At 43.3% G+C, this 27,834-nt stretch overlaps 1 protein-coding gene across 1 annotated transcript in view; it reads left to right on the top strand.

Annotated features, from left to right (window-relative positions):
• Positions 1-27,834, top strand: part of ENPP3 (ectonucleotide pyrophosphatase/phosphodiesterase 3) — a 92,038-nt gene that overhangs the window by 62,677 nt on the left and 1,527 nt on the right. Inside the window, exons 17-24 of the mRNA XM_069974970.1 lie at positions 1,504-1,591; positions 4,258-4,424; positions 6,329-6,377; positions 6,463-6,617; positions 8,102-8,237; positions 12,864-12,941; positions 13,646-13,784; positions 15,013-15,169. Coding sequence (XP_069831071.1) covers positions 1,504-1,591; positions 4,258-4,424; positions 6,329-6,377; positions 6,463-6,617; positions 8,102-8,237; positions 12,864-12,941; positions 13,646-13,784; positions 15,013-15,169 — 969 coding nt within the window. The remainder of the gene's footprint in view (positions 1-1,503; positions 1,592-4,257; positions 4,425-6,328; positions 6,378-6,462; positions 6,618-8,101; positions 8,238-12,863; positions 12,942-13,645; positions 13,785-15,012; positions 15,170-27,834) is intronic.

Below are 27,834 nucleotides of genomic sequence, written 5' to 3' on the forward strand. Positions count from 1 at the left end.
ACGACTGGAGAGGTAGATTAGTCTAGCTGCTGCGTTAAGGATTGACTAGAGAGGAGAGAGCTTAGAGAAAGGAAGACCGATTAGTAGGGGTTTACAGTAGTCAAGTCCGGAGTGGATCAGGGCAACAGTCAAAGTCTGAGCTGTGTCAATGGTGAGAAATGGGCAGACAGATATGAGCTGTCATAGATTTCCACTACAATTTACAGAATTTCGCGGAATTTATAGTGTTGGGCTACAGGAGGTCAAAAGAGATCAAAGGAGCTAAAAATTACAAAATCTCAAAACTATTAGAGCAAATGTTACTTGCACAAAAAGGTACATTGTAACGCTGTCTGTGAAGTTCATACCGCCCGCTACTGCAATACATCACTTTATCTTAATTGCAATGCGGGCGCTTTTGGGTGTGCCCGCTCTCCAATTAATCATAGCACACAATGGGAAGTACGGCCAGGAACAGCACTTCACATTGTGTGCACAGTCTATTCTGTGCGGCCGCTATTCATTGAATACCAGCCGCACAAAATAGACATGTCAGTTTTCTTTGCGCCTGCACAGAACCACGGCTGCACTGTATACAGAGTGTATACAGTGCAGCCGTGGCTCAATAGAAAACAATGCAGATGGCCATAGTCAGTAAACAACAGCAGTTGCTGCAATCTGCATTTACGATGTGTGAACAAGCCCTTATAATGGAAGTCAATAGCAGATGTATCTATATGTGGGGTACACTTATCATATTTTTGCATCTAAAGATAAAATGGCCATTAAAAAAAAAGAAAAGAAAACAGTTGTATGTAACCATAATCCAATTATTTGATGGTTCCATGACAATCAATGTGATGTCGACTAACAGTTACATACCTTTATTGCAGTGTTTTTTTTTAAAAACAATTTAAAGGGGTTATTTAGCGCTACAAAAACATGGCCACTTTTCCCCCTCTTTTGTCTTCAGCTCAGGTGCGGTTTGCAATTAAAGGGGTAGCGCACCAAAAAAATTTTCTTTCAAATCAACTGCTGCCATGAAGTGCCAGAGATTTGTAATTTACTTGTATTAAAAAATCTCAAGCCTTCCAGTACTTATCAGCTGCTGTATGCCCAGCAGGAAGTGGTATTATTTCCAGTCTGGAGAGCAGGAGAGGTTTTCTATGGGGATTTGCTCCTTCTCTGGACAGTTCGTGACATGGACAGAGGAGGCAACAGAGAACACTGTGTCAGACAGGAAAGAAAACACCACTTCCTGCTGGACACACAGCAGCTGATAAGTACTGGAAGGCTTGAGATTTTTAAATAGAAGTAAATTACAAATCTCTGGCACTTCATGGCAGCAGTTGATATGAAAGAAAATTTTTTTGGGTGCACTACCCCTTTAAGCTCTATTTACTTCAATGGAACTAAGTTTGAAACCACACCCAATCTGGAGACAAGAGTGGTGCAAAAGTGGCCATGTTTTTGTAGCACTGGATAACCCCTTTAAGCCTGATCATTTCTACATCACTGTTTCAGGCAATCTTTATAGGACATGGCCCAGGATTTAAAAAGGAAGTGGAAGTAGATTCTTTCGATAATATAGAGCTTTATAACTTAATGTGTGGTAAGTTATTTTTAACATCTCTTTTATCAAACCTTTGAACGAGATTCAATTTACACCATCGACTAACCTTTCTACATAAAATAGGAATTTGTGACAATGCGCTATGTAATAGATAGAGGTGGCAGACCTCATGCACATGATGTGCTCCTTTCCCAAATTGACCCAGTTCTGGCAGGGTTTGCTAGATCTGGTGAACTCTATTTATCAACTTTCTATTGCTCCCCCCCACCCTTTTGTCCTAATTCTTGGCTATATAGATGACCTTCCAATAACCAATGAATTAAAAACCACTGTAGTGTGTAATTTGTACTTAGTGAGGAAACTTGTAGCTCAGCACTGGTTGGATGGATTGGCCCTCACCAGAGCTCAACTAATTAAAGGGGTAGTGCGGTATAAAACCTTTTTTCACTAAATAACACACATTACAAAGTTATACAACATTGTAATGTGTGTTATTTATGTGAATGCCCCCCTTCCCCATGTTTCCACCCCCCGACCATTGACCCAGAAGTGTGATATTGTATACTCACGGAATCACTGTCGACCCCGGCCGCCATCTTGGGACGATCACGTTACTCTTTAGGAGGCCGGCCTGACTGCTCCAGCCCTCCCTCATGCCAGACCCCCTCCAGCGCATCATCAGCTGCTTAGCCGCGATTGGCTGAGCATAACAGAAGACGTCTGGGGCTTCTGTTATGCTCAGCCAAGACAGTGCCAGAGTGGACCCCTGTGCCAGAGTCGGGGAAGTAGATGCATGTTATGTTCAAACCAAATGGAGAAGCAAGTATGCAATAAGGGCAATGGCACACCAATATTATAAGCAATGAAAAATATCTTTATTAAAAAAATATCAGATCAGTAAACAAGAGAAACACCCAAAAATAGAATTAAAAACACTTAAAAAACACTAAGCAAAAGAATCATTAATGTAATCATGTTCTCAAGACCAGTACAGGAGTGAATGGACTCCCAAAGAGTGTCTCAGTCCCTATAGCATCATAATTATCATATACAAAAGAATTGCACCGTCCCTGTACATGCAGGATATAACAAAGTAATCTTCACCTAAGAATGAATATAAAAGATGTAAACTAATCAGTAAAGTGCCAGTGCGATGTTCTCATGAGAGATATAAAAATGATGTGCGTGAAAAAAAGCACAAAATAATCACCACATTATTGCATTACTCATACTACCAAAGTGCAAAAGTATTAGCAATATAAATGTGAATTTGGAGATAATGCAATATGGGTAGAAAGCACAAGGCCACACAGACAATATACAGTAGATAGGTGAAGACAAAAAAAATGAATGAAAATCAAGCATTACCTCCATATTCACAATGATATTGCTAATACTTTTGCACTTTGGTAGTATGAGTAATGCAATAATGTGGTGATTATTTTGTGGCTTTTTTCACGCACATCATTTTTATATCGCTCATGAGGACATCGCACTGGCACTTTACTGATTAGTTTACATCTTTTATATTCATTCTTAGGTGAAGATTACTTTGTTATATCCTACATGTACAGGGACAGTGCAATTCTTTTGTATGTGATAATTATGATGCTATAGGGATTGAGACACTCTTTGGGAGTCCATTCACTCCTGTACTGGCCTTGAGAACATGAACAAAATTATGATTCTTTTGCTTAGTGTTTTTTAAGTGTTTTTAATTCTATTTTTGGGTGTTTCTTTTGTTTATTGATCTGATATTTTTTATTGCTTATAATATTGGTGTGCCATTGCCCTTATTGCATACTTGCTTCTCCATTTGGTTTGTTCTAGTAGTTCCTCTGTATGCAGGCTTTGTCTTTTTGAATTTTTTGATGTTTTTTGTTTGAGCGGTGCATCACCATGTTTTCAGGCCATTGCATGTTATGTTCAGCCACCTCCTCCCTGGCTCTGGCACAGGGGTCCACTGTCCCCCGTTCCAATTCCTGGTCCCCCGTCCCCCTTCTGGTCTGAGCTGGGACCTGGGTCATGACGTGTCAGCCACGCTCAGCCAATCATCGGCTGAGGTGGGCCCGCACTACGACTGCTGACTGGCTGAGAGGGGCTGACATGTCATGACCCAGATCCCTGTTCAGACCAGGAGGCAGCTGGGGGACCGGGAATCGGAGCGGGGGACAGTGGACCCCTGCATCGGAGCTGGGAGGTTGATGCATGCTGTTATGTTGAGACACCTCTTCCCGCCATTTTTGTTAAAAAATATCCGATGCCGGACTTCCCTTTTGAGCATAGTGATTCTTAAAAAAATTGACTAATTTTGGTCCACGTGGCTCGATACGTTGGAAGTATAAGTTATTGGGAAATCGACTTTTACACCCCTGCTCTAACATTTGGATCTGCAGTGCATTCTCCCTAGTTGATTGTGTCTACAGTGTTCCCGTCCAGATGTCACTTTGTGTCAGTCATTCACCCATTGTTGATGTTGTAAGTATACATGCAATGACTGCAATTACTATGATGTTACTGTGTGTAAAAATAACTGCAAGCCGTAGTGTACAGCCATCTGTCCCCCAATGTGTCAGAAACACCTCTTCTCAAACACACACAGACACAGACAGACACACACAGACACAGACACACACACACACACACGCACGCTTGGTGCTAGTTTAATAGGTAGTAACTAACCTGCTATTATTGCTCTTAAACAGATTTATTAAAAATCCATCCAGCTCCAAATAATGGAACCCATGGCAGTCTGAACCATTTACTAGAACAACCTTTTTTTACTCCTACCCCTCCTGAGGAAAAATCCAATCCTGCTACCTGTCTATTTACAGAGCCAACTTATACTTTAGGCTGCAATTGCTCACATCAGGTAAGTAATCGCTGACAACAGTTCTTATATGGCTTAACCTTCATGTGCAAACCTTCATGATAATTGTTATTATCATATTTTAGATGTTGGATGTTGGAGGTGGTTGCAAGGTTAATTCTAGTCCTTTTGTTACTATGGCTTAGATTTTCAGTGTGGAGAGTGAAATGAATGGAGAAATTAGAATTTGTACGAAAGTCCTCTAGGGAGATAGTAAATATAAGAAATAAAAGGTTATTCCAGTACCTGTCAATGTGGTTTTCAATTGGTGTTTCTCTGGAAAATCATGTGAAATTATTAAATAGACTCTATGGGGGGATTTATTATTGTGCGCCCCTGGCAGACACCACGAAAATGGGTCAGATTTGCCTCTTTTCCATGGCGTCTGCCTGCCGTATCCCCCACTTGCCTGAAAGCCAGGCGAGGGGGGGGGGGGGGGCAAGGCAGGGTGGAGGCGTGGCCTCCACCTGCACCTCACTTCTGAAGGTTTACGCCTGGCATAAACCAGACAAAGAAATACACCTGCTTCAGAGTGTAATGCCTCTGCTGGGTGCTGGGTACAGGGCTGGCCAGCTGTACTAAGAGGCATACCCCTCTTAGTGAATTCAGTGGGCGGAAAGGGGACAGGGCTTTATTTAAGACTGGCAAATGGTAATCCAGTCTTGATAAATGCCCCTCTAGGGCTGCACAATTTTGGAGGAACACTCAAGGCTAGTTTTGAGTTTGGTATATATTTTGTCAGCGAAGACAAACACGACCAGACAGTGGGCCCTAAACTGAATCCACCCACTGTCCCTGCCTAATTGCCTCAGTCGACCCTAGGCGGTCGTGGACAACCACGAAGACGTTCCCTGCACTGAATACGTGGGACACAAAACACGACAGACGGACAAAAACACAATAGAGAGTAGTGAACAAAGCCAGGTCAAACCACACGGGCAACGCAGTACAGAATCGGCAGGCAAAGAATAGTCACAGGTCAGGCGGAGGGTCACGAACACGAGAAAACAGGCAGAAGGGAATAGGACTGGGAACGCAGGAATAGACTGGGGAGAGCTGGGACCAGGAGTTAACCTAATAGCCAGCGATTTACCACTGGCAGTGATTGACTTATATACTGGACCAGGAGCCCGGACCAAAGGCTGATTGGTCCGGCCTCCTGAGTCCAGCCTTACTGCAGCTGGTGCACTGCAGGCTGAGCGGCCGGGCGACCTGTCACTCAGCCTGAGTGCAACCCCAGCAGCTGTGTGCCGGCCGGCCGGCTAACGGTCACGTGAGCCCATGGCGTCCCCGGTTGCTAGGGACGCCGTCGGGACTCAGTGACGTCACTCGGCTCCGGCGGGCGGAGCGACCGCTGACCGCCGGAGCCGAGCTGGAAGGAGACGTCGCTGGATCCAGGCAAGGTAAGTTCCTGACATATTTTTTTTTTTTCACAAATTTTTAAAACAAAGCTTGCAAAAATTTTCTTCGCTCATCCCTAATATATATGAACACATGCATAACCTTTATGGGTTAAAGCAATAAGCAAGTTAAAGAAAAATTACTAGTTTATTAAAATCACAGTTACCCTATTTGTTAGGACAAAGCTACTCCCTCTTTCCCCCTCGGGAAACCACCATCTTTCCTAGCGTCTGAGGTAGGATAAGGTCCTCTTGGTTAGGCCATCTATTTCATAGGGAGCCAAGTAGACTTCTTCAGGTCACATTTCTAATTTAGTAATGTAGAAAATTTCACTAAAAGAATTATGTAAGACAAGCATCTCATCTACAGTATTTGGTAAAGCTATCTGGTCTTTCTGTTCTTTCATTAGACTGGTAAAACTTGTTTGCATTATGTTGTATTATGTTGCATTATGTTGTCCCACATAGTAATACTAAAGAAATTACAATTTCATTCTGTCACTTCAGGTTAATGAAACCTCCATCAACGAAAGATTGAACCTTTCTCCAGCAAGCAGTAAGTAACATAAGAATTGTTTTGTCTTTTAAGACTTTTTTTCTCTCTCTAATGACTATAACTGTATCTCTATTTTGCTCTCCAGTAATCCAGTCAGAAGCAAAGAATCTGCCATATGGAAGGCCCAGAAATGTAATGGTTAATAGCACATACTGTGTGCTTCACCATGAGGGCTATGTGAGTGGATATAGCCATGATATCTTAATGCCTCTCTGGAGTGCCTATACTATGGAGGCGCAGGTTAGTAATAACATAATGGGGGAAAATTATTATGTGGCACATACTAAATTTTTGGGAGCAGAGGGCTGAGATGCAAATAAATCTATTTGCATATGCTTGTTGTGCTAATAATTATTTGCATCCCAGGGGTGGGGAGGGGGCGTAACGGGGGCACAGTCTTTCTGTGCTTCGCATTTATCATTTTTTTTTGTCAAAAACAAAAAGAGATAGAAATCTACGCCATCTCTGAGCTGCTGTAGATTTCACTCCGTGCTCACAGACAGCCTCCGGTGAGCACAGGATTAATATAGAGGCATTGCGCCTCTACAGAAATCCTACCTGCCTTTGCACTGCTGTTTTTATTTAAGATCGGTGCAGAAGTTGACGGTCTTGATAAATCCCCCAATGTGTGCAGAGAAGAGTAACACATAATATATATACATGTGACTGCCTGACTGAAGAATTAGTCTTGTATCATAATGATATCATAATTATCGCTAGAGATGAGTGAAACTCAAGCATACGCCATCCAAACCCAAGCATGTGGCATTTGATTTACGGTGGCTGAAGAAGTTGGATGCGGCTCTAAGAAGTCCTGGAAAACAAGGATACAGTCATAGGTCATAGGCTGTATGGATATTTTCAGGAATTTCTAGGGCTGCATCCAACTTTTTCAGCCACCGGTAATCAAATGCTGCATGGAGTTTCGCTCATCTCTACTGATGATTATGATATCATTATGATACAAGACTAATACTCCAGTTAACTCATCTCTAATCATTTATAGCAGTCAACCATCGGACTAAAATAATAGTCTTTTAGATTTGTTATTTTCATCATTAGCTTTACAGCTGATGTCTGTTCTGCACACCTCAGGTATATAGTTACATTTAATGGACACTGCATTTCAATTTACACTTCACACACCATGAAAACTTTTCTTGGACGGCAGTCATTTAAAAACAAATAACAGCATAATTGCATGATGTGGTTTGTTGCATTTTTAAAACAATAAAAAGATTATTAAAAAAAAACAAAAACAAATAACAGCCATTATTTTAAAAACAACAGCCGATATTATATGAATAATGTCCGTTGTAATAAGATAACACCCGCTATTTGTCATTAAATAACAGCCCTCCAGTAAAATTTGCCGTCATTTTGATGATGTGTCGTAAAGATAAAACTATAAAGCCCTTTAAATAGTGCCACCTAGTTACATCATACTGCAGCCTAAGACCTGCAATCGTCTACTTTATATTTGAGGTTCACTTGTAGGGCTGAGTGACTAAGTTTGTAGTACAAGATTCCCTTTTATTTACTTTCCATATAGCTCAATGAAGTCATTTTGTTTAATAATATCGCAATAAGAAACCAAATATTTTTCAGTCATTTATTACTAAAAAAAGGAAGAATTCAGGAATACCACAAGGAAACCAGCATTACTTGATATGTTAGGTTTATGGATTAAATGACACCTAAGATTTGTCATTGTCCCGTACCAGGGAGAAGGCTCTTCTCTTCCTCCTACGTTATCAGACTGTCTGCGGCCTGACGGTAGAATTCCAGAGGCACAAAGCCAAAAGTGCTCAGACTACAAGCCAGGGATGAGTATAACCCACAGCTTCCTCCATCCTCCCAGTAAGTACATTTCTTTAAATAGGGATTTGCAAAAGCTTTAATCATCTGGATGTGGCTGAGCAATATGTCTAAACCCATTACAAAACAACAGTGTTGCCAGTTGTGGGTGCTGATGTGGACTGGCAAGAGGTGCACCCCCCGCGTGGTTCTTGTTGAGAGGGCACAAACTTTGTATAAGTATGTTGTAAACATCACATGGCTCCACATGAAGAGGCATGCACAAATAGAATTAAAGAATTACTAGAGAAGATATTTAACAGATTTGGTTTACAACTTTGAAGGTACTTTCCATTTCTAAAGTGTGCAAACACAGAAAACTCCTTTAGCTTTCTTATTATAGCTACATTCGCTTTAACAGCTCAGCAAAATTTGAAAGAGTAAGACAGCAGGGTCAAATATTGCATAAAAAGTATAAGCAGCTGTAATTGTTTTTATCTGCATGCAGGGAAACAAGAAAAAAAGAACAGGGCGCTTGCATGTGCCGCTAACAGGGTGCTTGATCTTCCTCACCTGTCCCACAATTTATGTCTGCTCACCTGGGTTGGTGGTAAGGCATACACGTCGTCTATGCACGCATGGTAATATCTTAATGATCTGGGAGGCAGCCACCACCGACCGAAGGTCTAGAATGGGATTCAGATGAACAGCTCATCAAAGGGTAGGAAAAATGAGGGTTTCAGAAACGCTCTAACCCAGCTGCAGTTCCCATTGAAATTGGGCTAACTACATCCGACAGAAGCAAAAGGGGGTGGATTAAAAGAATCTTACTTTGGATGGCATGTTTAAAAGGTGGACTACCTTCTTCCTCAGATCCTCTGTATTTGAGGAAAAAGGTAGTCCACCTTTAAAGGGGAACTACCTTTTTTTTTTTGCACGGGACGCCGAGGAAGAAGGTATGCCTCTTACCTTCCTCCTCGGTGCTGTTACTGTGCTGATAGCAGTGTAATCCTGGGTCCAGTGCACCGTTAGGAGCACTGCCCTGCTCCTTTTAATGATAATCAGTAGAGCATGTGAGCCGGCTCATGCGATGGGGACGGGACAGTGCTCCTAGAGATGCTCTGGACAGAGGATTACACTGCTTTACAGTATCGGAACTGCCCGAAGGAGGAGGGTAAGACACATACCTTCCTCCTCAGCGTTCACACCTACAGGTGCGTTCACACCTACAGGATCTGCAGCTGATTTTCTGCAGCAGATTTAATTTAAATAACTGAACACAGCATCAAATCTGCTGCAGATCTGCTGCAGATCCTGTAGGTGTGAACGCACCCTTAAAGTGCTACATCCAAATAAATGTTTTTAAAATCCACTACCATTGTATGTCAGATGTTGTTAGCCCCATACTGATGAAAGCAACTGCAGCAGGGTTACAGCATTTCTGCAACTTTTATTTTTCCTATCCTTCAGTGAATTATTTTTCTCTGGATCCTTTTGTCTCACCCAAATAACTTTATTTATGTCTTTATATGATTTTTAATAGTACAGCATCAACAGACCGCACACCCTATTTTGATGGTATTGGGTGCCAGTGTAGAAGGATTCCTCAATCCCGTAGTATATATAGAAACAGAAACACGGCACTTCCAAAGCAGGTTTTTTCTGCTCGTGAAAGAATTTTTATTCAAATGAAAAATCACAATCCAACCAGATCAAGGTACAAGAGAAGTGTAAGTAGGTAATGCTACTGGCTGGCGACGTTTCGGTCGTGGATCCGACCTTCCTCAGGCCAATGTAGCCATACTGTAGGTAAGCTATGATGTGGATGGACCTTGTACCTTGATCTGGTTGGATTGTGATTTTTCATTTGAATAAAAATTCTTTCACGAGCAGAAAAAAACTGTTTTGGAAGTGCCTTGTTTCTGTTTCTATTTATATGATTTTCAGTCAGCTTAGCATTGACTACATGTCTTTAAAAGCTACAGACAACTCTGACATGGAAATTATTAGTTTTACATATGTAAGGGCCTGCTTCTATGTGCCCAAAAATCCAGCTTACTTTCCTTTTAGTGGTAGAAAAATGCAGCAGGAAAACTGATGCCAAAATCAATCCCAACATTTGTCAATGGGGTCATTTCAGGCTCATCGTGACAGCTGTTAAAGTAATACTGTGACCTAATTAACATCCGTGTACAGTAACACCTAGGCGGGGCTTCGTGACAGGGCTTCTTTCAAGAGAGAGATGGCCCAACTGTTGGTTGGTTGTTGTGACTGCGGCGACCCGTGCTCCAGGCAGCTGCCACACCTGCTCCTTCCGGCCTCTGGTGTCGGCGGACACCAGAGCCCATTAGCTAGGGCCCAACAAAGCCTCCTCTTCGGCCTCGTAGGCTGCCTTGCCCGTACAGCGGCTCAATATCATTTAAAGGGGCAGTATGCCCTTAATTGGACAGTTGCATCAAACACTTCTCTATAAATTCTGGCCCCTGCCCTGACACTGCTATTGGAGCCTCTGCATTGCTAAACCTAGCATTGTGGCTGTGACTCCTGCCCGCGGCTCCTGCTTTGTTCCAGCCTGCTGTCCAGCCTACGTGTCTTCTGCTGCACCTTACGTGCCACTACTAGCAAACCAAGCCAGGGGTAGCGACCTATGGGTTGCCTGCCACAGCAAGTCCAGCTCACCTTGCGGCAGGCTCTGGTTAAAACCAGCAGCCCCTTAGGGCCCTATTCCACAGTAACGATAATCGGCCGTATCGACCCCATTCGGCCGATTATCGTTCAGTGGAATAGAGAGAACGATCAGCCGATGATCGTGTCATCGGCTGATCGTTCATTTAGGGCCAGACCTAAAATCATCGTTCCCCCACCGCTCATCACTACGCTTGAATAGCGGTACGTGGCGGGCAACCGACGATTTGAGAAGCAGCAGCATTATACATTACCTGTCCAGGCTTCTTCTCCGCGCTGTCTTCATCCCCGGGTCCCGCACGCTCTATCTTCAGAATGGGCGGTCAGCTGACAGAGCGCTCAGCCAATCACAGGCCGCTGACCGGCCATTCTGAAGATAGAGCGCGCAGGACCCGGGGACGAAGACAGCGCGGAGAAGAAGCCTGGACAGGTAATGTATGATGCTGCAAGGGTTGCAATGACATCGGTAACGATGTCCCTGCAGCCCTCGCTCAACGATCATCAGGCCGTGGAATAGGCCCAGTAAACGAGCGGCGATCTAGCAGATCGCTGCTCGTTTACATCGTTGATTGGGCTCCTCGGCCCGTGAAATAGGACCCTTAGACTGTGCTCCCTGATAGGGATTTTGCCATCGGTAGTGGTAGTTCTGTGGATCCACATCTCAAGTCGTAACAATGGTGCGAAGACCGCACATGGAGTTAAGCCCCATTCAGACTGAGCAAGAACGTCGGAATTCCGCGGTGGAGCTCTCCGCAGCGGAATCCCGCCTTGCTCAGTGTCTCACTGTGAGTGAAGGAGAGGGCGTGTGCATGTTCACTTCCTCCCCTCTTTGCTCAAAGAAATGACATGTTATTTCTTTGAGTGGAGAGCGGTGGAAGCGGAGGAGCGCGCGCCCTCTGTTTCACTCAAAGCAGCACACTGAGCACGGCGGAATTCCGCGCCGGAGAGCTCAGCTGCGGAATTCCAAAGTTCTTTCTCAGTGTGAACGGGGCCTAGGAGGAGGTGACAGCAGTGGCAAGTCCACATGGTACCTGCAATTACCATTAATTAACTGCAACGACTAATGGTGCGTTTACACAGACAGATTTATCTGACAGATCTTTGAAGCCAAAACCAGGAACAGACTATAAATAGGGATCAGGTTATAAAGGAAAGACTGGAATGTCTCCTCTTTTCAAATCCATTCCTGGCTTTGGCTTCCAAAATCTGTCAGATAAATCTTTCTGTGTAAACGCACCCTAACACTTGAATTGCTGGCACCACCTACTTGCCACTACTGAAAACATCAAGGCCAGCTGCTGCCTACAATTAATAGACACACGTGGCTGCCACAGGTCATTACCACTGCATATAAGACCACACTCGGTATAGTTTATTTCATTGGCAAAGAGTATTTTAAAAAATTATGGATTTATACTTTTAGGTTATGTTTCCACAACGTCTTTTTAGGAAAAATAACGGCCATTATTTTTTAATAACGGACATAATTAATGATTGTGATCATTATTACCATCTGTTTTTATATGAAAAAACAAACAAACAGCTGTTAAATCACCAATAAAAGACATTGGGGAGATTTATCAGACATGGTGTAAAGTGAAACTGGCTCAGTTGCCCCTAGCAACCAATCAGATTCCACTTTTCATTCCTCATAGACTCTTTGGAAAATGAAAGGTGGAATCTGATTGGTTGCTTGGGGCAACTAAGCCAGTTTCACTTTACACCATGTTTGATAAATCTCCTCCATTGAACATAGCCTCTGTGTGGAACTACTTGTTAATTTTAAGTGCAATATAATCATGATCATCATTTGAGGCCGTCAATATTCCGAGACGGCCACCTTTCCCTGCTATGATCCCCTGGTGGAAACATAGCCTTATAGTGCATCATGTGGTTTTTACCTATGGGTGTATTGTACTGCTATAAAACTTGCACTATGCAGTCTGTTGTTTGGCATCCAAACTGGCATAGTTATTGACAAAGCATCCTTTATTTTCATTGCAGACTTTAATAGCAGCGTTCTGGGCCAGTATGATTCTCTAATTACAAGTAATCTCGTACCAATGTATGAAGAGTTTTTAAGTAAGTATAACCTTTCCTACATAGCATATTATAGTTAACTTTAAATGGTAATGCCAGTAACATATGTACATTCTGAGGAAACAGAAGAATATTAAATTAATATTCAGTACATCTCGAACACTGACACTTCTCAATCACCCTATTGTGTTGGGTGTACTCTAATGTGAAGATCTATTGTGAACTGTAATTGTGTTACATGACAAATTATTTTATAGATAAAATATATTGGCTCTCAGTAATCTGAAAATGATTTCATTAGGCCAGATTAAACGTTCTATCTGTATGGTTGAAAAAAAAAAGATTAAAGTTAAAGGTGTTATGTGATGAAACCTTACTTATCCCCTATCCACAGTAAATAATCTAGAAGAGTGGCGCTCGCTTACATTAGCCCCATGTACGTCTTTACGGCGCTCTCTTCAAGGAGGATTAGTATCCCATAACTGGAGAACATACATGAGTTGTATTCTTACCTTGAAGTTTTTGTTAGTCTTTGAATACCCCATTGGACAGTAACCAGCTGATAATTGAGTGTTTTGTATTGCAGTTAGAACTTGGGGGATTTGGGGGATATTCTATAGTTCTGGTATTATTTATAAAGGTGATAGAAAATGTGTACAATATGTATTTTTTCCTTGTGTATATTGTATTTATGAAGACAAAAATATAAATATTAAACCTGTTTTCACAATGTTCCTTCTGTCTAGGAATATGGAATCACTTGAATAAAGTTTTGCTACTAAAATATTCAGTGGAAAGAAATGGAATTAATGTGGTTACTGGACCGGTGTTTGATTACAATTGTGATGGACATGTTGACGCACCTGACCAAATACCTAAGGACAGGTATACTAAGTATAACTGTGTGTGTTTTAAAAATACACAAATATGCCAGACAGCTTACAGCAAAACGTAATAAGACAACTTTAACCCTTTTAGGACTAAGGGTCGTGACTGTACATCCATTTCTGTGGTGTATTCCCACACATGGGCATATACAATACAATACAATACATTATGAAAAAACATTCTCAGAATCGTTAGAATAAGTTATAGCTTCACCGAGCTATAACTGCATAAAGTCTAACAGGTCAGATTGGAAAAATGGACCCTGGTCCTTAAATGGGAACCATCAGCAGGTTAGACGAATCTAGTGGGCCTCTGCGCCATTTCCGTGCTGTTAGTTGTGGAATTCTGCCCTGTAATCTGTTAGGAGCTGGGGGCCTGGCTACCATGCCTCAGAGCACCGATCCAGTCCACCCCTGGCTGGTCCACACATTGATAATCATTGGAAGGGGTGGGCTGGCCGGGGGCTGTAGCCCCACCCCCCATCCACTTCCGTCTTCCCCCCTCCATTGATAATCATTTGGGTGGAGGCCGTCCGGGGGCAGATTGCTACTTGGGGGTGGGGCTATGGCCCCCGGCTGGCCCTCCCACTCTAATGATTATCAATGGAGGGTACGGGCCAGATTGGTACTTGGAGGGATGGGATGCCCCAGTTCTCCTCATGATTTATCGGCAGAGAATTTAACAACTACAGGCACAGGAACATGTGGAGGATGAAAGTAACATACATACTTTCATCCTCAGCGCCCCATGCCGGCTAGGTAGTTATCAGCAAGTTTGATTCATCTAACCTGAATTCCAAAATCTTTTTGTTCTTCCTGTAGATAGGCCTCTGCTAGAGGTGTATGGTGGTGGCTTACATTTCTCTCCCCAATAAAAACACACGTACATGTGCACATTTATAATAAGGTGTATGGCCACCTTAAGTCACAAAACTTTGTAGCATATCTTTTTACTTATTGTTCTGTTAAATCCTTGTCAATAATACACATTAAATCCTTGTAAAAATACATTACTGAAGCACAGTTGAATTGAAATTTTTAAGGTGTACGGGTGTAATTCCACACAGAATCCTCGCCATGAATTGACCTTCAATTCCTGAAAAATCCTATTGAAATCCATGCAGCTTAGATTTAGATTCCAAATTGAGTGTGAATATATCCGAATGATGTCACCTGTACGTTACCATTATGTTATATTTTAACGCTCTCATCTTTCTTGCCCACAGCTTGGTTGAAGGCACTAGCATTCCTATTCCAACACATTACTTTATGGTGTTGACCAGCTGTAAAAATACTACTCAGACACCCCTTACCTGCACTGGTCATCTGGACGTCTTATCTTTTATCATTCCTCACAGACCAGACAACACTGAAAGCTGCGCGGTGAGTGTCTCCCCCCAAAATTAATATACTGGCTCAGATTTATCAATATGGTATACTTGGTTTTGCCCATAGCATCCAATCACAGCTTAGCTTACATTTCACCAACTTGGTGCCACCCACTCAGCAGTGCGGAGGGTACTAGGTTAATCTAAAAGTTACAGTCTGGCCCCGAGTGGATTACTTCTATTAAGTTGTCGGAAAGAGCCAAGATCCCTCAATCTCATACTCCTATAGAGGACAAGTATTTTTAAATTTAATAACCTCTTTAATAACTTGGAGTTTGGCCCATAATATTCTCAACATATATCACAAATCTTCTTTGTAGATAGTAGGTGCCCTTGTAGGAGTCAAAGAATATAACAATAAAATACATTTAAATTCATGCACCTTTTTTTACCTACTTGCGTCCTGCATACCCTATGTCCTGGCCCAGCACTTACTGTACTCCAATGAACTTTTTCTTTACATTTAAGCAAAGCTCTATGTCTTACAAATTTAATATGACCATGACTAGATGGGCGCCTCTCTCAATCGGAGCCTTTCTTTCGACTAAAAGAAGGTCCCCTGGTATGTCCTCAAATATTACTAAAAATGTATCCACACAAGGATTTTATGTTGCACATACCTAAGGAGATGGTGGTAACAGCATAGGAACATATCTGTAGATCCATTTATTAAGAGCTTGAAATGATTTGGGCACCTTTAACCTCTTCCCACTTGAGGGCAAACAAGAGTGTCCTGGCATTTCTAAAAATGTTTAGAAAAATAAAAAAGGTGTAGAAAAAGAAAAATTGCATCATTCCCAATAAAGCCTTTTATTAGTCTCAAAAAGTGAAAAACCATATATAATTTGTATTGTTGGGTTGATTCCTTTATTTTTATAAAATGCTGATTTGTTCTACAGCACTTTACATTAAACTGAAATCATATGCTATGCCCATCAGGGCTCACAATCTAGATTCCAGATTCACCTGTATGTTTTGGAGTGCCATGATTTATCCATTAAAGGTTTCATTCAGTTTTATCTACCAACCATTATTCTTCAACCACTTTTGGCTAACACATATGGACTTGGGCTATTAAGAAGCAATGCTGATTTTGATAATTATATAGTCACATTCTAGTTATAATGTAACTCTCCCTAATGTAACTCTTCTGTTTTTATGCAAAATGATTATGTGAACAATAGTAATTATGCTGTTATTTTGAATTTGGCACAAGATTTCAATGGCGCTGGGTTCGGTGCTGGAAGCTTCATCTTCTAATGCATAGTTATAAGCATTAGGAAGAACGAGCACTCAAAAACCTATTCGGGCACTGAATTCAAAATTACTTAGAAAAAAATTACAATTTTTTTTAAACGTTCCCTACAGCAGTAGAGCTACACTTTAAAGCACTGTGTTTATCAATAACAGGCTGTCTTAAATACATGAGTCAGTGTTGTATTCATAGTGCCTGGCATTGCATGTTTTGGCCTTCTTAAATGGAATATTATTTTGTGGCATTAAATAAAATTGGCGTAACATTGGCTTAGTAATATCCTCTGACTCAGATCTCTGAGGTCACTATGAGACAGCTTACTAACTGGAATATCTGAAATAAGGGAAAACAAGTACTGCTGAAGAACCTCTTTGTAAGGAGTGAAGTAATTTTACAGAGAAATTAAATACATACAAGGATGGATATTCAAAAGTGAAAGTGTTGCAGAAAGTGTTACCCAAGGGTGCAAAGAGAGGGGATCCCTATCTCACGTGCCCCATTAATCTTCCCAGTGAATCCCCAGAAGCAGAGGAATAACCTGCAGCTCTATCGTCAGTTGCCATGGATCATTTATGTTGCCGGTGTTGTCTTACATGGCAGAAAAGCCCATTGGCCCTCTTGGCCTCCAGGACCAAGATGCAAATGCTGCCTCTGCAGCGACACCTGGGGATGAAAACGTAATGATTTTTCAACTGCCCCCATCCCCCTTACTGATTGATTGAAAGCGGTCTCTTTTTAGGCTAAAGAAAACAGCTTAGGCATTTTTTGGGGGTGGGGTGGGGGATTTACCATCACTGTGCCAGATGTATATCAGCAAAGAGTCGAAAATTTAGTTTGACTTTCAACCTTACGACCCTAATACACGGGTCATTTATCTACGCAATCAGTCCAGTTTGAGCAGATTATCGACTGCCGACCACGTATCGCTCTGTGTAAAAGGAAGTGTGCGGCTGATTAAAGTATATAGAAAATAATAATGTATACTCACCTGTCCACGTTCCCCCAATGTCCTCCTGCTTGTTCCCTGCCGACTTGAGCTGCCGCTGAAGCTTTTACATCTGTCTTTAAAGTGACAGGCCACTCAGCCAATCACTGGCAGCGGCACTGTTTAATCTCTGTGAGTGATTGGCTGAGCAGTCTGTCACTTCAGAGATGGGTTTAGAAGCTTCATAAGTGGCTCCAGTCAACTGGAAACAGGCAGGAGGACATCTAAGAGTGTGGACAGGCAAGTATACATTCCTATTATTTTCTATAAAAAACTGTTCTGCACGATCATCAAGATGTATAATAGTAGCAAATCAGCTACCCGGTTTTTGCCTCCTTAATTGGTTTGAATTAAATATTTTTACTGCTAATCAACACCACTTTTATCTGGGCATGAGCGAGTGTTTAACCCCTTAAGGACCGGGCCTAAAATGGCCTTAAAGAGAACCAATCATGGGCGGAAATTAAAATTTTTTTTTTCGATAATTAGATTAAAATTGTTATTTTATTAATATTTGTAATTTAAATTAATTACTTTTAGGGCCGCGTTTTCGCAATATACCTATTTTCTTTTAGTGTCTCGCGCCGGCTCTTTTGAAAAGAGCCGGCGCGCGACAGGAAGCTCCCGGCATGCCGAGCGGAGGAAGGGCTCCCATGAGCCTTTGCCACCGCTCTGTAAGTACACAGTGATCCCGCGCTATACAGCGCGAGATCGCTGTGTATAAATATCCTAACTGGGCCTATTAGTCTATTCCTGAAGATACAGACTGCCTGTGCAGTCTGTATCTTATTCTCTTACCTATAGCTGTATAGCGGAGCGGAGCAGAGCAGTAAGGCCGGGGGCGGCCATCTTGATGACGTCAGTGGTGCGTTCCAGCGCTGGAACGCAAGGGACGTAATCAAGATGGCGCCCGGCTTTACTGCACCGCTACAGAGGAGTGGGTAAAGTATAAGATACAGACTGCAAAGGCAGTCTGTATCTTCATGAAGTTTATTTCTGAAGATACAGACTGCCTGTGCAGTCTGTATCTTATACTTTACCCACTCCTCTGTAGCGGTGCAGTAAAGCCGGGCGCCATCTTGATGACGTCCCTTGCGTTCCAGCGTTGGAACGCACCACTGTGACGTCATCAAGATGGCCGCCCCCATCCTTACTGCTCCGCTTTACAGGATTAGGTAAAAGCATAAGATACAGACTGCACAGGCAGTCTGTATCTTCAGGACTAGACTTAGGGACAGAGAATCTTTTATTATAGGGACAGTTAATTTCAGGTGATTGGTTCTCTTTAAGGACCGAGCCAAATTTTATGAATATGACCTGTGTCACTTTTATTGTAATCCAATATTTTTCATAATTGTAAACCTATTACCAGAGAAATGCACCCCAATATTGATTGCCCCATTTCTGCAGTTTATAGAAATACCCCATATGTGGCCCTATTGCGCTATTTGACACAACCACAAGCCTCAGATATAAGGGAGCGCCTAGTGAATTTCAATGCCTCCATTTTATTTGGTCATTTTTGACTGTGCCACTTCAGGTTGGCAGAGGCTCTGGGGTGCCAAAACCTAAAAAACACCCCTAAAGGGACACCATTTACAAAACTACACCCCTCGAGGAATGTAACAAGGGGTGCGGTGAGGATCTGGACCCCACAGGTGCTTCACAGATTTTCAGAGCAATATGGCGTGAAAAAAGAAAAAAACGGTTTTTACACTAAAACGTTGTTTTAGCCTTCAATTTTTCATTTTCACAAAGGGATAAAAGGAATAACAACCCAAAAAACGTGCAGCACAGTTTCTCTTGAGTACGGAAATATCCCACATGTGGACATAAAGTGCCAAGTGGGCGCAGCACGAGCCTCCAAAGGGAAGGAGCGCCAATTGGCTTTTGGAAGCTGGATTTCACTGGAATGGATTTCAAGGGCCACGTTGCATTTACAGAGCCCTCGTGCTGCCAAAACACTGGAAACCCCCCACAAGGGACCCCATTCTGGAAACTACACCCCTTAAGGAATCTAACAAGGGGTGCAGTGAGCATATGGACCCCACTGGTGACGGGCACAAATATGGAACAATGTGACGTAAAAGGGAAAATTAAAATTTTTTCACATTCACGGCACAAATGTGCCTGTCATCAAGGGGTCCATATCCTCACTGCACCCCTTGTTAGATTCCTTGTAGGTGTAGTTTCCAGAATGGGGTCACTTGTGGGGGGTTTTCAGTGTGTTGGCAACACGAGGGCTCTGTAAATGCGACATGGTGTTCATCATCCATTCTGGCCAAATCCAGCCTCCAAAATCCAAATGGCGCTCCTTTCCTTCGGAGGCTTGTCCTGCGCCCACATGGCGCTTTATGTCCACATGTGGGGTATTTACGGACTCGGGGGGAAATTACTCTACACATTTTGTGTGTTGTTTTCTCTTTTAACCCCTTGTGAAAATGAAAAAATCAAGGCTAGACCAACATTATAGTGTAAAAAATTTTATATTTCATTTTCACGCCACATTGTTCCACATTTGTGCTTGTCACCAGTGGGGTCCATATGCTCACTACACCCCTTGTTACAGTCCTTGAGGGGTGGTGTCCATAATGGGGTCACTTGTGAGGTCTTTTCACTGGCTTGGCAGCACAGGGAGTTTGTAAATGCAACATGGCCCTCGAAATCCATTCTACCCAAATCCATCCCCAAAAAGCTAAATGGCGCTCCTTCCCATTGGAGGCTCGTCTTGCGGCCGTATAGCGCCTTAAGTCCACATGTGGGGTATTTCCGTACTCAGGGGAAGTTTCTCTACATGTTTTGTTTTGTTTCTTCTCTTTTAACCCCTTTTGCAAATGAGAAATGTCAAGACTAGATCAATGATGTTGTGTAAAAATTACATTTTTTACACTTAAACATTGGCCTAGCCGTGAATTTTTCATTTTCACAAGGGTTTAAAAGAGAAATAAAAACACAAAACGTGTAGAGCAGTTTGTCCCGAGTACGGAAATACCCCACACGTGGACATAAAGCGCCATGCGGCCGCAAGACGGGCCTCCAAAGGAAAGGTGCACTATTTGGCTTTTGGAGGCTGGATTTGGCTGGAATAGATTTCGAGGGCCATGTCACATTTACAAAGACCCTATGCTGCCAGGACAGTGGTAAACCTCCACAAGTGACCCCATTCTGGAAACTACACCCCTCAAGGAATCTAACAAGGGGTGCAGTGAGCATATGTACCCCACTGGTGATTGGCACAAATGTGGAACAATGTGACGTGAAAGTGAATTTTTTTTTTTTTTTCATTTTCACAGCACAAATGTGCCCGTCATTAAGGGGTCCATATCCTCACTGCACCCCCTGTTAGATTTATTGAGAGGTGCAGTTTCCAGAATGGGGTCACTTGTGGGGGGTTTTCAGTGTCTTGGCAACACAGGGCCTTTGTAAATGTGACATGGCATTCCCCATCCATTCTAGCCAAATGGCGCTCCTTCCCTTTGGAGGCTTACCCTGCACCCACATGGCGCTTTATATCCACATGTGGGGTATTTCCGTGCTTGCAGGAAATTGCGCTACACAATTCGTGTCTTTTTTATCTTTTAACCCCTTGTGAAAACGAAAAAATAAAGACAAGATCAATGATTTAGTGTAAAAATTTTTATTTTTTTTACACTTAATGTTGGTCTAGCCTTGATTTTTTTTCATTTCCACAAGGGGTTAAAAGAGAAATTAAACACAAAACGTGTAGGGTACTTTCCCTTGAGTACGAAAATACCCCAGATGTGGATATAATGTGCCATATGGGCACAGGGCAAGCCACCAAAGGGACAGAGCGCCATTTAGAGGCTGGAATGGAGGATGGAGGCCATGTCACATTAACAAAGCTCCTGTGCTGCCAGAACAGTAGAAACCCACCACAGGTGACCCCATTCTGGAAACTACACCCCATAAGGAATCTAACAAGGGGTGTAGTGAGCATATGGACCCCACTGGTGACGGGCACATATGTTGAACATGTGCTGTAAAGATGAAAAATACAATTTTTTTCACTTTCACAGCACTAATGTGCCCATCACCAGGGGGCCATATCCCCGCTGCCCCCCTTGTTAGATTCCTTATGGGGTGTAGTTTTCAGAATGGGGTCACTTGTGGGGGGTTTCTACTGTCCTGGAAGCACAGAAGCGTTGAAAATGCAACATGGCAAGTCTCTAATGGGAATGGTGGCCATGCCTATTTAGTTGGGGAAAAGAGACAATTTTAATTTATTTGGGGGTATTAGGCCAATTATTAGTTTATAAGGTTGAAAAGGACAGGAGTCCATCAAATTCAACCTGTGTTGATCCAGAGGAAGGCAAAAAACCCTCGTGAGGCAGAAAACAGTAGCCTCATCACAGGGGAAAAATTCCTTCCTGAGTCCATAATGGCAATCAGAATAATCCCTGGATCAACGTGACCCCTGAAATAAGAATAAGGGACAGAATTTAGAAAATTTAGATCTCCAATGACGTGTGGTACTCCTTGAAGCAATCCTTTATGCAGAGGCCGGGGTGATCAGGACAGGTGTCACACTGGTAAATGGTGTCCCTCCTGATCCCCCTTTTGTGGCACACTCTGCACTTCTTTTGGGATCTCCCCTTTTTTCCAGTGTGTGGGACTTCACCAGGAAAATGTTGTCCCTGTACGATACAGGGTCCTTCATAACCAGAAGCGCTGGGGCCCTCTCTATGGCTGCCGAATATCAGGGCTTTGATTACTGCTTCCTGGAAATCAAGGAATTTCCCCGGGTGGTCGGCACATCGGTACAAAACAAAAGGGTTGTACATCACTGTTTGTACCAGATATACGGCCACCTTTTTATACCACGTTCTGGTTTTTCTCGTGGCGTTATATGGCTTGAGGACTTGATCTGAGAGATCAACTCCTCCCATATACTGATTGTAGTCAAGAACACAATCAGGTTTGTTCACCACGTTTGTGGTACCACGTACAGTGACAGGGGTGGTGCTATTCCTGTGAATTGTGGTCAAAATAAGGACATCGTGCTTGTCCTTATATTTGACTTACAACATATTTTCACAGGCATAGGCCTTGCTCTCCCCCCTTTGCATCAGTTGTCTAACAGGGTGACTTGGGAGGCCCCTTTGATTTTTTCGGATCATGCCGCAAACTACAGTAGCTCGGGCAGCGAGGGACCGAAACAGGGGGATGCTGGTATAAAAGTTATCAACGTACAGGTGATAACCTTTATCCAGCAGTGGGAAGATCAGTTCCCAAACGATCTTCCCACTAACTTTAAGGATGGGGGGGCATTCTGGGGGCTGGATTTGGGTGTCCCTACCCTCATATACTCTAAATCTGTAAGTGTACCCTGAGGTACTCTCACAGAGTTTGTATAATTTCACGCCATACCGTGATCTTTTATTGGGAAGGTACTGGGAGAAATGGAGTCTTCCTTTGAAGCTCAGGAGGGACTTATCTACTGAGATGTATTTCTCTGATATACACATCTCAGTAAATTTGGCTGAGAAGTGCTCTATGACCGGCCGTACTTTGTACAGTCGGTCATATGAGGGATCATCCCGCGGGGGGCACCTTGCATTGTCATTGTAATGCAAAAATTTTAGGAGGGCTTCAAATCGAAACCGTGCCATGGCCATACTGTAAAGTGGGGTATTATATATAATATCCCCACTCCAGTAATGCCGAATTGTGGGTTTTTTTCCTAGGCCCATGTGCAGCAGGAGCCCCCAAAATTTTGACATTTCGGCTGCATCAACAGGGGTCCACGCCATGGGCCTAGCAAAAGAAGAGGAGGGGTTCTGGGCTAGAAATTGGTGCATGTACAAGTTTGTTTGCGCCACCATCAAATTTACAAGGTCATCAGAGAAATAGAGCTTGAAAAAGTGGGACGACGTGTCTGGCGGGCAGCCCGAGGTGTCCTCCTTGGACGCTTAGGTCGATAGTCATCATCACTGGATGATGATGATGATAATGATAATGAGGATGAGGATGAATGGAGGAAAGAAGGATCCCCCCATTCATCCTCACTGGCCGTTTCGGTGTCGGAGGCAATAAGCTCGTATGCCTCCTCCACCGAAAACACTCTCTGGGACATTATTATACGGGGATTGGTGTATGGGGGGTATGTAAATGTGATGTAGTGTAGTGGTGTAGTGTAAAACTTTATTTCAAGTAGTGTAATGTGTAATGTTGGGTAGTGTAGTGTAATGTAGTGTTTTATACGTGTTTTTCACAGTAAGGGAGGAAAAAAAACCTACGCCAAAAAAGGAGTTGCTGATAAATGCCGCACTTATGTGCGGTACTTATCAGCAGACAGTGGCGGTAGGATATAGAAAAAAAGGGGGGGAATGGGGCAAAAAAAAACCTACGCCAAAAAAGAGGAGTTGCTGATCAGCGGCGCACTTACGTGCGATGCTGATCAGCACTCAGCGGTGGAAGGGCGCTAAAAAAAAAAAAAAAAACTGGGGAAAAAAAAAACAACCTCTTCACCCCAAAGCCACTGAATAGTGTATTATATACACTAATCAGCCGCTAGGGGGCAGTGCAAGGTACCTGGCCGAAGATCGGCGAAAAAAGCCGACGGGAGCCGAGCGGAGCCGAGGGGAGCCGAGAACCACGACCAAGAACCACGAGGACGCCGCGGGACCGCAGATCTTCCGTCCGGACGCCGGGATCCGGTGAGTATGGTGCTCACACACCACACACAACTTCTCTGCACCTCTCAGCTACCTAGCTGAGGGGTGCAGAGAAAAGTAATAATATTTATTTTTACTGTGATCGCCGCCATTGGCCGGCCGGGGCTGGCCGGCCAATAGCGGCGATCTGGGGGATGGCACCGTGGCCTCCTCCTCTGTACACACTAATGGTGATTGGTGCTTTCTCGGACAGCACCAATCACCATTGAATTCCGGGTCCCCGGGTCACCGATGACCCGGGAACCGGAAAATCACTGTAGTTGGCTAATTTGAATAAATCAGCCAATTACAGCGATCGTCAGCATGGGGGGTGTAATCCACCCCCCGTGCTGACAAGCTACGATGGCCTGCTGTATGTTACAGCAGCCATCATTACCCGATCGCCGTGTGTTTACACACAGCGATCGGGTAAACCTCGGGCGTAAATGTACGCCCGTTTGCGTTAAGGCACGGGTTTTGGCGGGCGTACACTTACCAGCGCTACAAAAACATGGCCTCTTGTCTCCAGTTCAGGTGCAGTTTGCAATTAAGCTCCATTCATTTCAATGGAACTGAGCAGAAAAACCCAGCCCAAGCTGGAGACAAGAGTGGGGTTGTCTCTGGGGTTGTCTCTGGAAGAAAGTGGCCATGTTTTTGTAGCGCTGGATAACCCCTTTAATCCATTTGTGTGCTGCTATAGGACGATCAAGAAGTCCTCTTCTTCAGAAGTTATGACATATTGCTAGCATCCTGCTAAATCTCACTGGAACCAAAGAGGAAACAGGTGGTGGGAAATGGGAAATGGTTTAGTTAATTCCCTACCCAGTGTTTACTGCTAAAAGTAGCAAAGAATTCCAAACCTATGTGTTTTCTTTCAATTTCATAACTTTGGAACATGGTATGCTGATTACAGAGGAAGAGCCACTAAACAAATTCCCCATTCAGCTCAACAAGTTCACAATCTCTGGGGTATACTTTAAAATAGAGAGTAGTGAAGATTTCATATTTTAGTCTCTAAAAATGTAAAATCTTGTGGCAATCTGTGTTTTCTGCTTGTCCACAGTGCATTTATATTGTTTTTGTTTTGCATACATGTGTGGGGGCTTTTGGAGCGTGGGAGAATACCAAGCACAGTGGCTTATAAGTTCTTTATTACGCTGCACACACCAACTTAACAGTTTAACATGGCCTTTTTAATGTCTTAACCTCCTAGGACACCATCACAGAGGGAGGGGGGGGGGGGGAGAGTCCTATCCCCACTCCACAGCCACACATACATGAAATGCATTAAAAGGCCTCACTCCACATGTACAATCAGCTGGCAAGGTCCTGCGCAATAGTGTAATGCATAACCACATACTCAAATCAATAAGGTGTCGCAGGACAAGTAATAATAATGTAGCTCAATATGGTATAAACATAAACCTATATGATACAACCTCACCAAACAAATATTAGATGCAGAGGTAGCAGGAGGAATGGTCCTGGCACAACCCAACCCCACATGTTCTGTCAGTGCATGACTGCCTTCATCAGGGGTCTGCAGAAGCTTGCAACTAGGAAGCCTGCGATTAGGTCCCTGTGGTGGATAGCCAATACACTAGTTCTCTACCCTTGGTTCATAGCTTTTATACAACCTGACTATCATGCAATCTCCTGGGTCTTGGATGCAGTCCTTGCCTGTAGCGGCAATCCAGTTGTCAGTGTCCTGCCCCTTCTCAGCTCCTCCCTACCATAACAGGGCAGTGCCACAAGAGTCTGCCTTCAGCAGTAGGGCAGTCCTGATCAGGGCCTTTCTCTCTGTGACAGAAGGACAGCTACTGTCAGAGTCAGAGGTGTAACTAGATTTTCTAGTACCTCAGGCCAAGATTCAGTTTGGTGCATTCCACCATCACCCCTCTGAATATAATACTGCTACAAATAGAAATTAATTATAATACACTATACCCCTTAATGTATATTAATATACACTAGGCCCCCTCAATAATTTATAATGAGATATAATACTCTGTGCTCCCATTAATGGGATATAACACACTGTGCCCCCATTTATGGGATACACTGTGAGTCCCTTCAGTTATACTGCATTGTAACCCTATTCTATATTACACTGTGCCCCTCTTATTAACTTATATTGTCTCTTCTTACTTTTTAATGCACTGCAGCCCCACTTAATGAGGTATAATGCACTTCATTCCCCTTAATAAGGAATAATCCATAAGTTATAATGACCATGCCCACCTCTAAGATACAGTATAATGCACTGGGCCCCTTAATGCACTGTGCACCCCCTCTTAATGAGGAATATTGGACTTTGCCCGCTCCCTCATTAATAGCATATAATACATTGTACCACCTTCTGCCGTATTTCACACTTACCCTGTTCTAATCTGGCAAATCAGGCAGATTCAGCAGATTTTCACTCTTTGTAAATAAAGACAACAATCAGCTGATGAAACAATCATCGGCTAATCGTTATTTATTCCAGCCTAAAAATCAATAAACCTTATACATACCTCTCTGTGCTCCCTGATGCCCTTCTCACTTCTGCCCTCTGCCCGCAGCTGCCACTGGAACTTCTGAGCCAGTCTCTGAAGGGACAGGCCGCTCAGCCAATCACTTGCTGCGGCACTGTCCCGTCTCGGCAAGTGATTGGCAGAACGGCCTTTGACTTCATGGACCATCTCAGAAATTCCATTGGTGGCTGCGGGTAGAAGCAAGAATAAGACTGGGGAACATGGAGAGATATGTATAAGGTTTATTATTTTACACTAGGGTAAGACCTGCACGGACATCGCTAAAGATTATCGAGCCATGTAATAGGCGCAGTAATCGAGCACCAATCTAGCAGATCGGCACTTGCTTACATTAGTGATCAGGCCATGTAAGGCCCTATTACACAGCACAATAATCAGGGGGAAGCAAGCGTCGACCTGTCAAGTCAGCTCTTGCTTCCCCCAGTTCCCTGCTCTCTGCCTATGCTATTATACGCACAGACAGAAACCAGGGAACAGCGGGAGGGACCACCTGAATGATCCTTAAATCGTTTGAGGTGCCCATTGGAGTCAGCGGCAGACCTCCACAGCAGACTGTCACTGCACAAATTGGGCTCTTTCAGCATGTTGAAAGACCACAATCAGCCAACATTGTGCATGCCGGCTGATCATTGCCTTTCAAGATGCACTATTACACCAAATGTAATAGGACCTATACCCAAGCTGGAAGAAATTTCTGTGTGGAGTGGATGACTGATACATCACACAATTTCTACCAACGGACCACCTAGCCAGGTGGCTTCTGAAATGGAAGCAAGTGAGATTGTCGGTATAAGTATGGTTATAATATGTGTGCCTACAGGCCAAGAGAATAAATGAATCTTTGAACAGGGATCAGTTTGAGTGAATAGCTCCTGAATTATTTAAAGCAACTCTGTACCCACAATCTGACCCCCCCCCCAAACCACTTGTACCTTCGGATAGCTGCTTTTAATCCAAGATCTGTCCTGGGGTCCGTTCGGCAGGTGATGCAATTATTGTCCTAAAAAACAACGGACCTGAGGACAGATCTTAGATTAAAAGCAGCTATCCGAAGGTACAAGCGGTTGGGGTGGGCATATTGTGGGTACAGAGTTGCTTTAAGTAGATCGAGAGCCCTCCAGAGATTTCCTACAATAAAAGTCAATAGAGCAAGGATCAGAGTCAAGTCTACTCTCCACTGGAACGCCCAGCACATCTTTGTAACCAAGC

Source organism: Dendropsophus ebraccatus, chromosome 6 (genome assembly GCF_027789765.1).
Source record: "Dendropsophus ebraccatus isolate aDenEbr1 chromosome 6, aDenEbr1.pat, whole genome shotgun sequence".
NCBI lineage: Eukaryota > Metazoa > Chordata > Amphibia > Anura > Hylidae > Dendropsophus > Dendropsophus ebraccatus.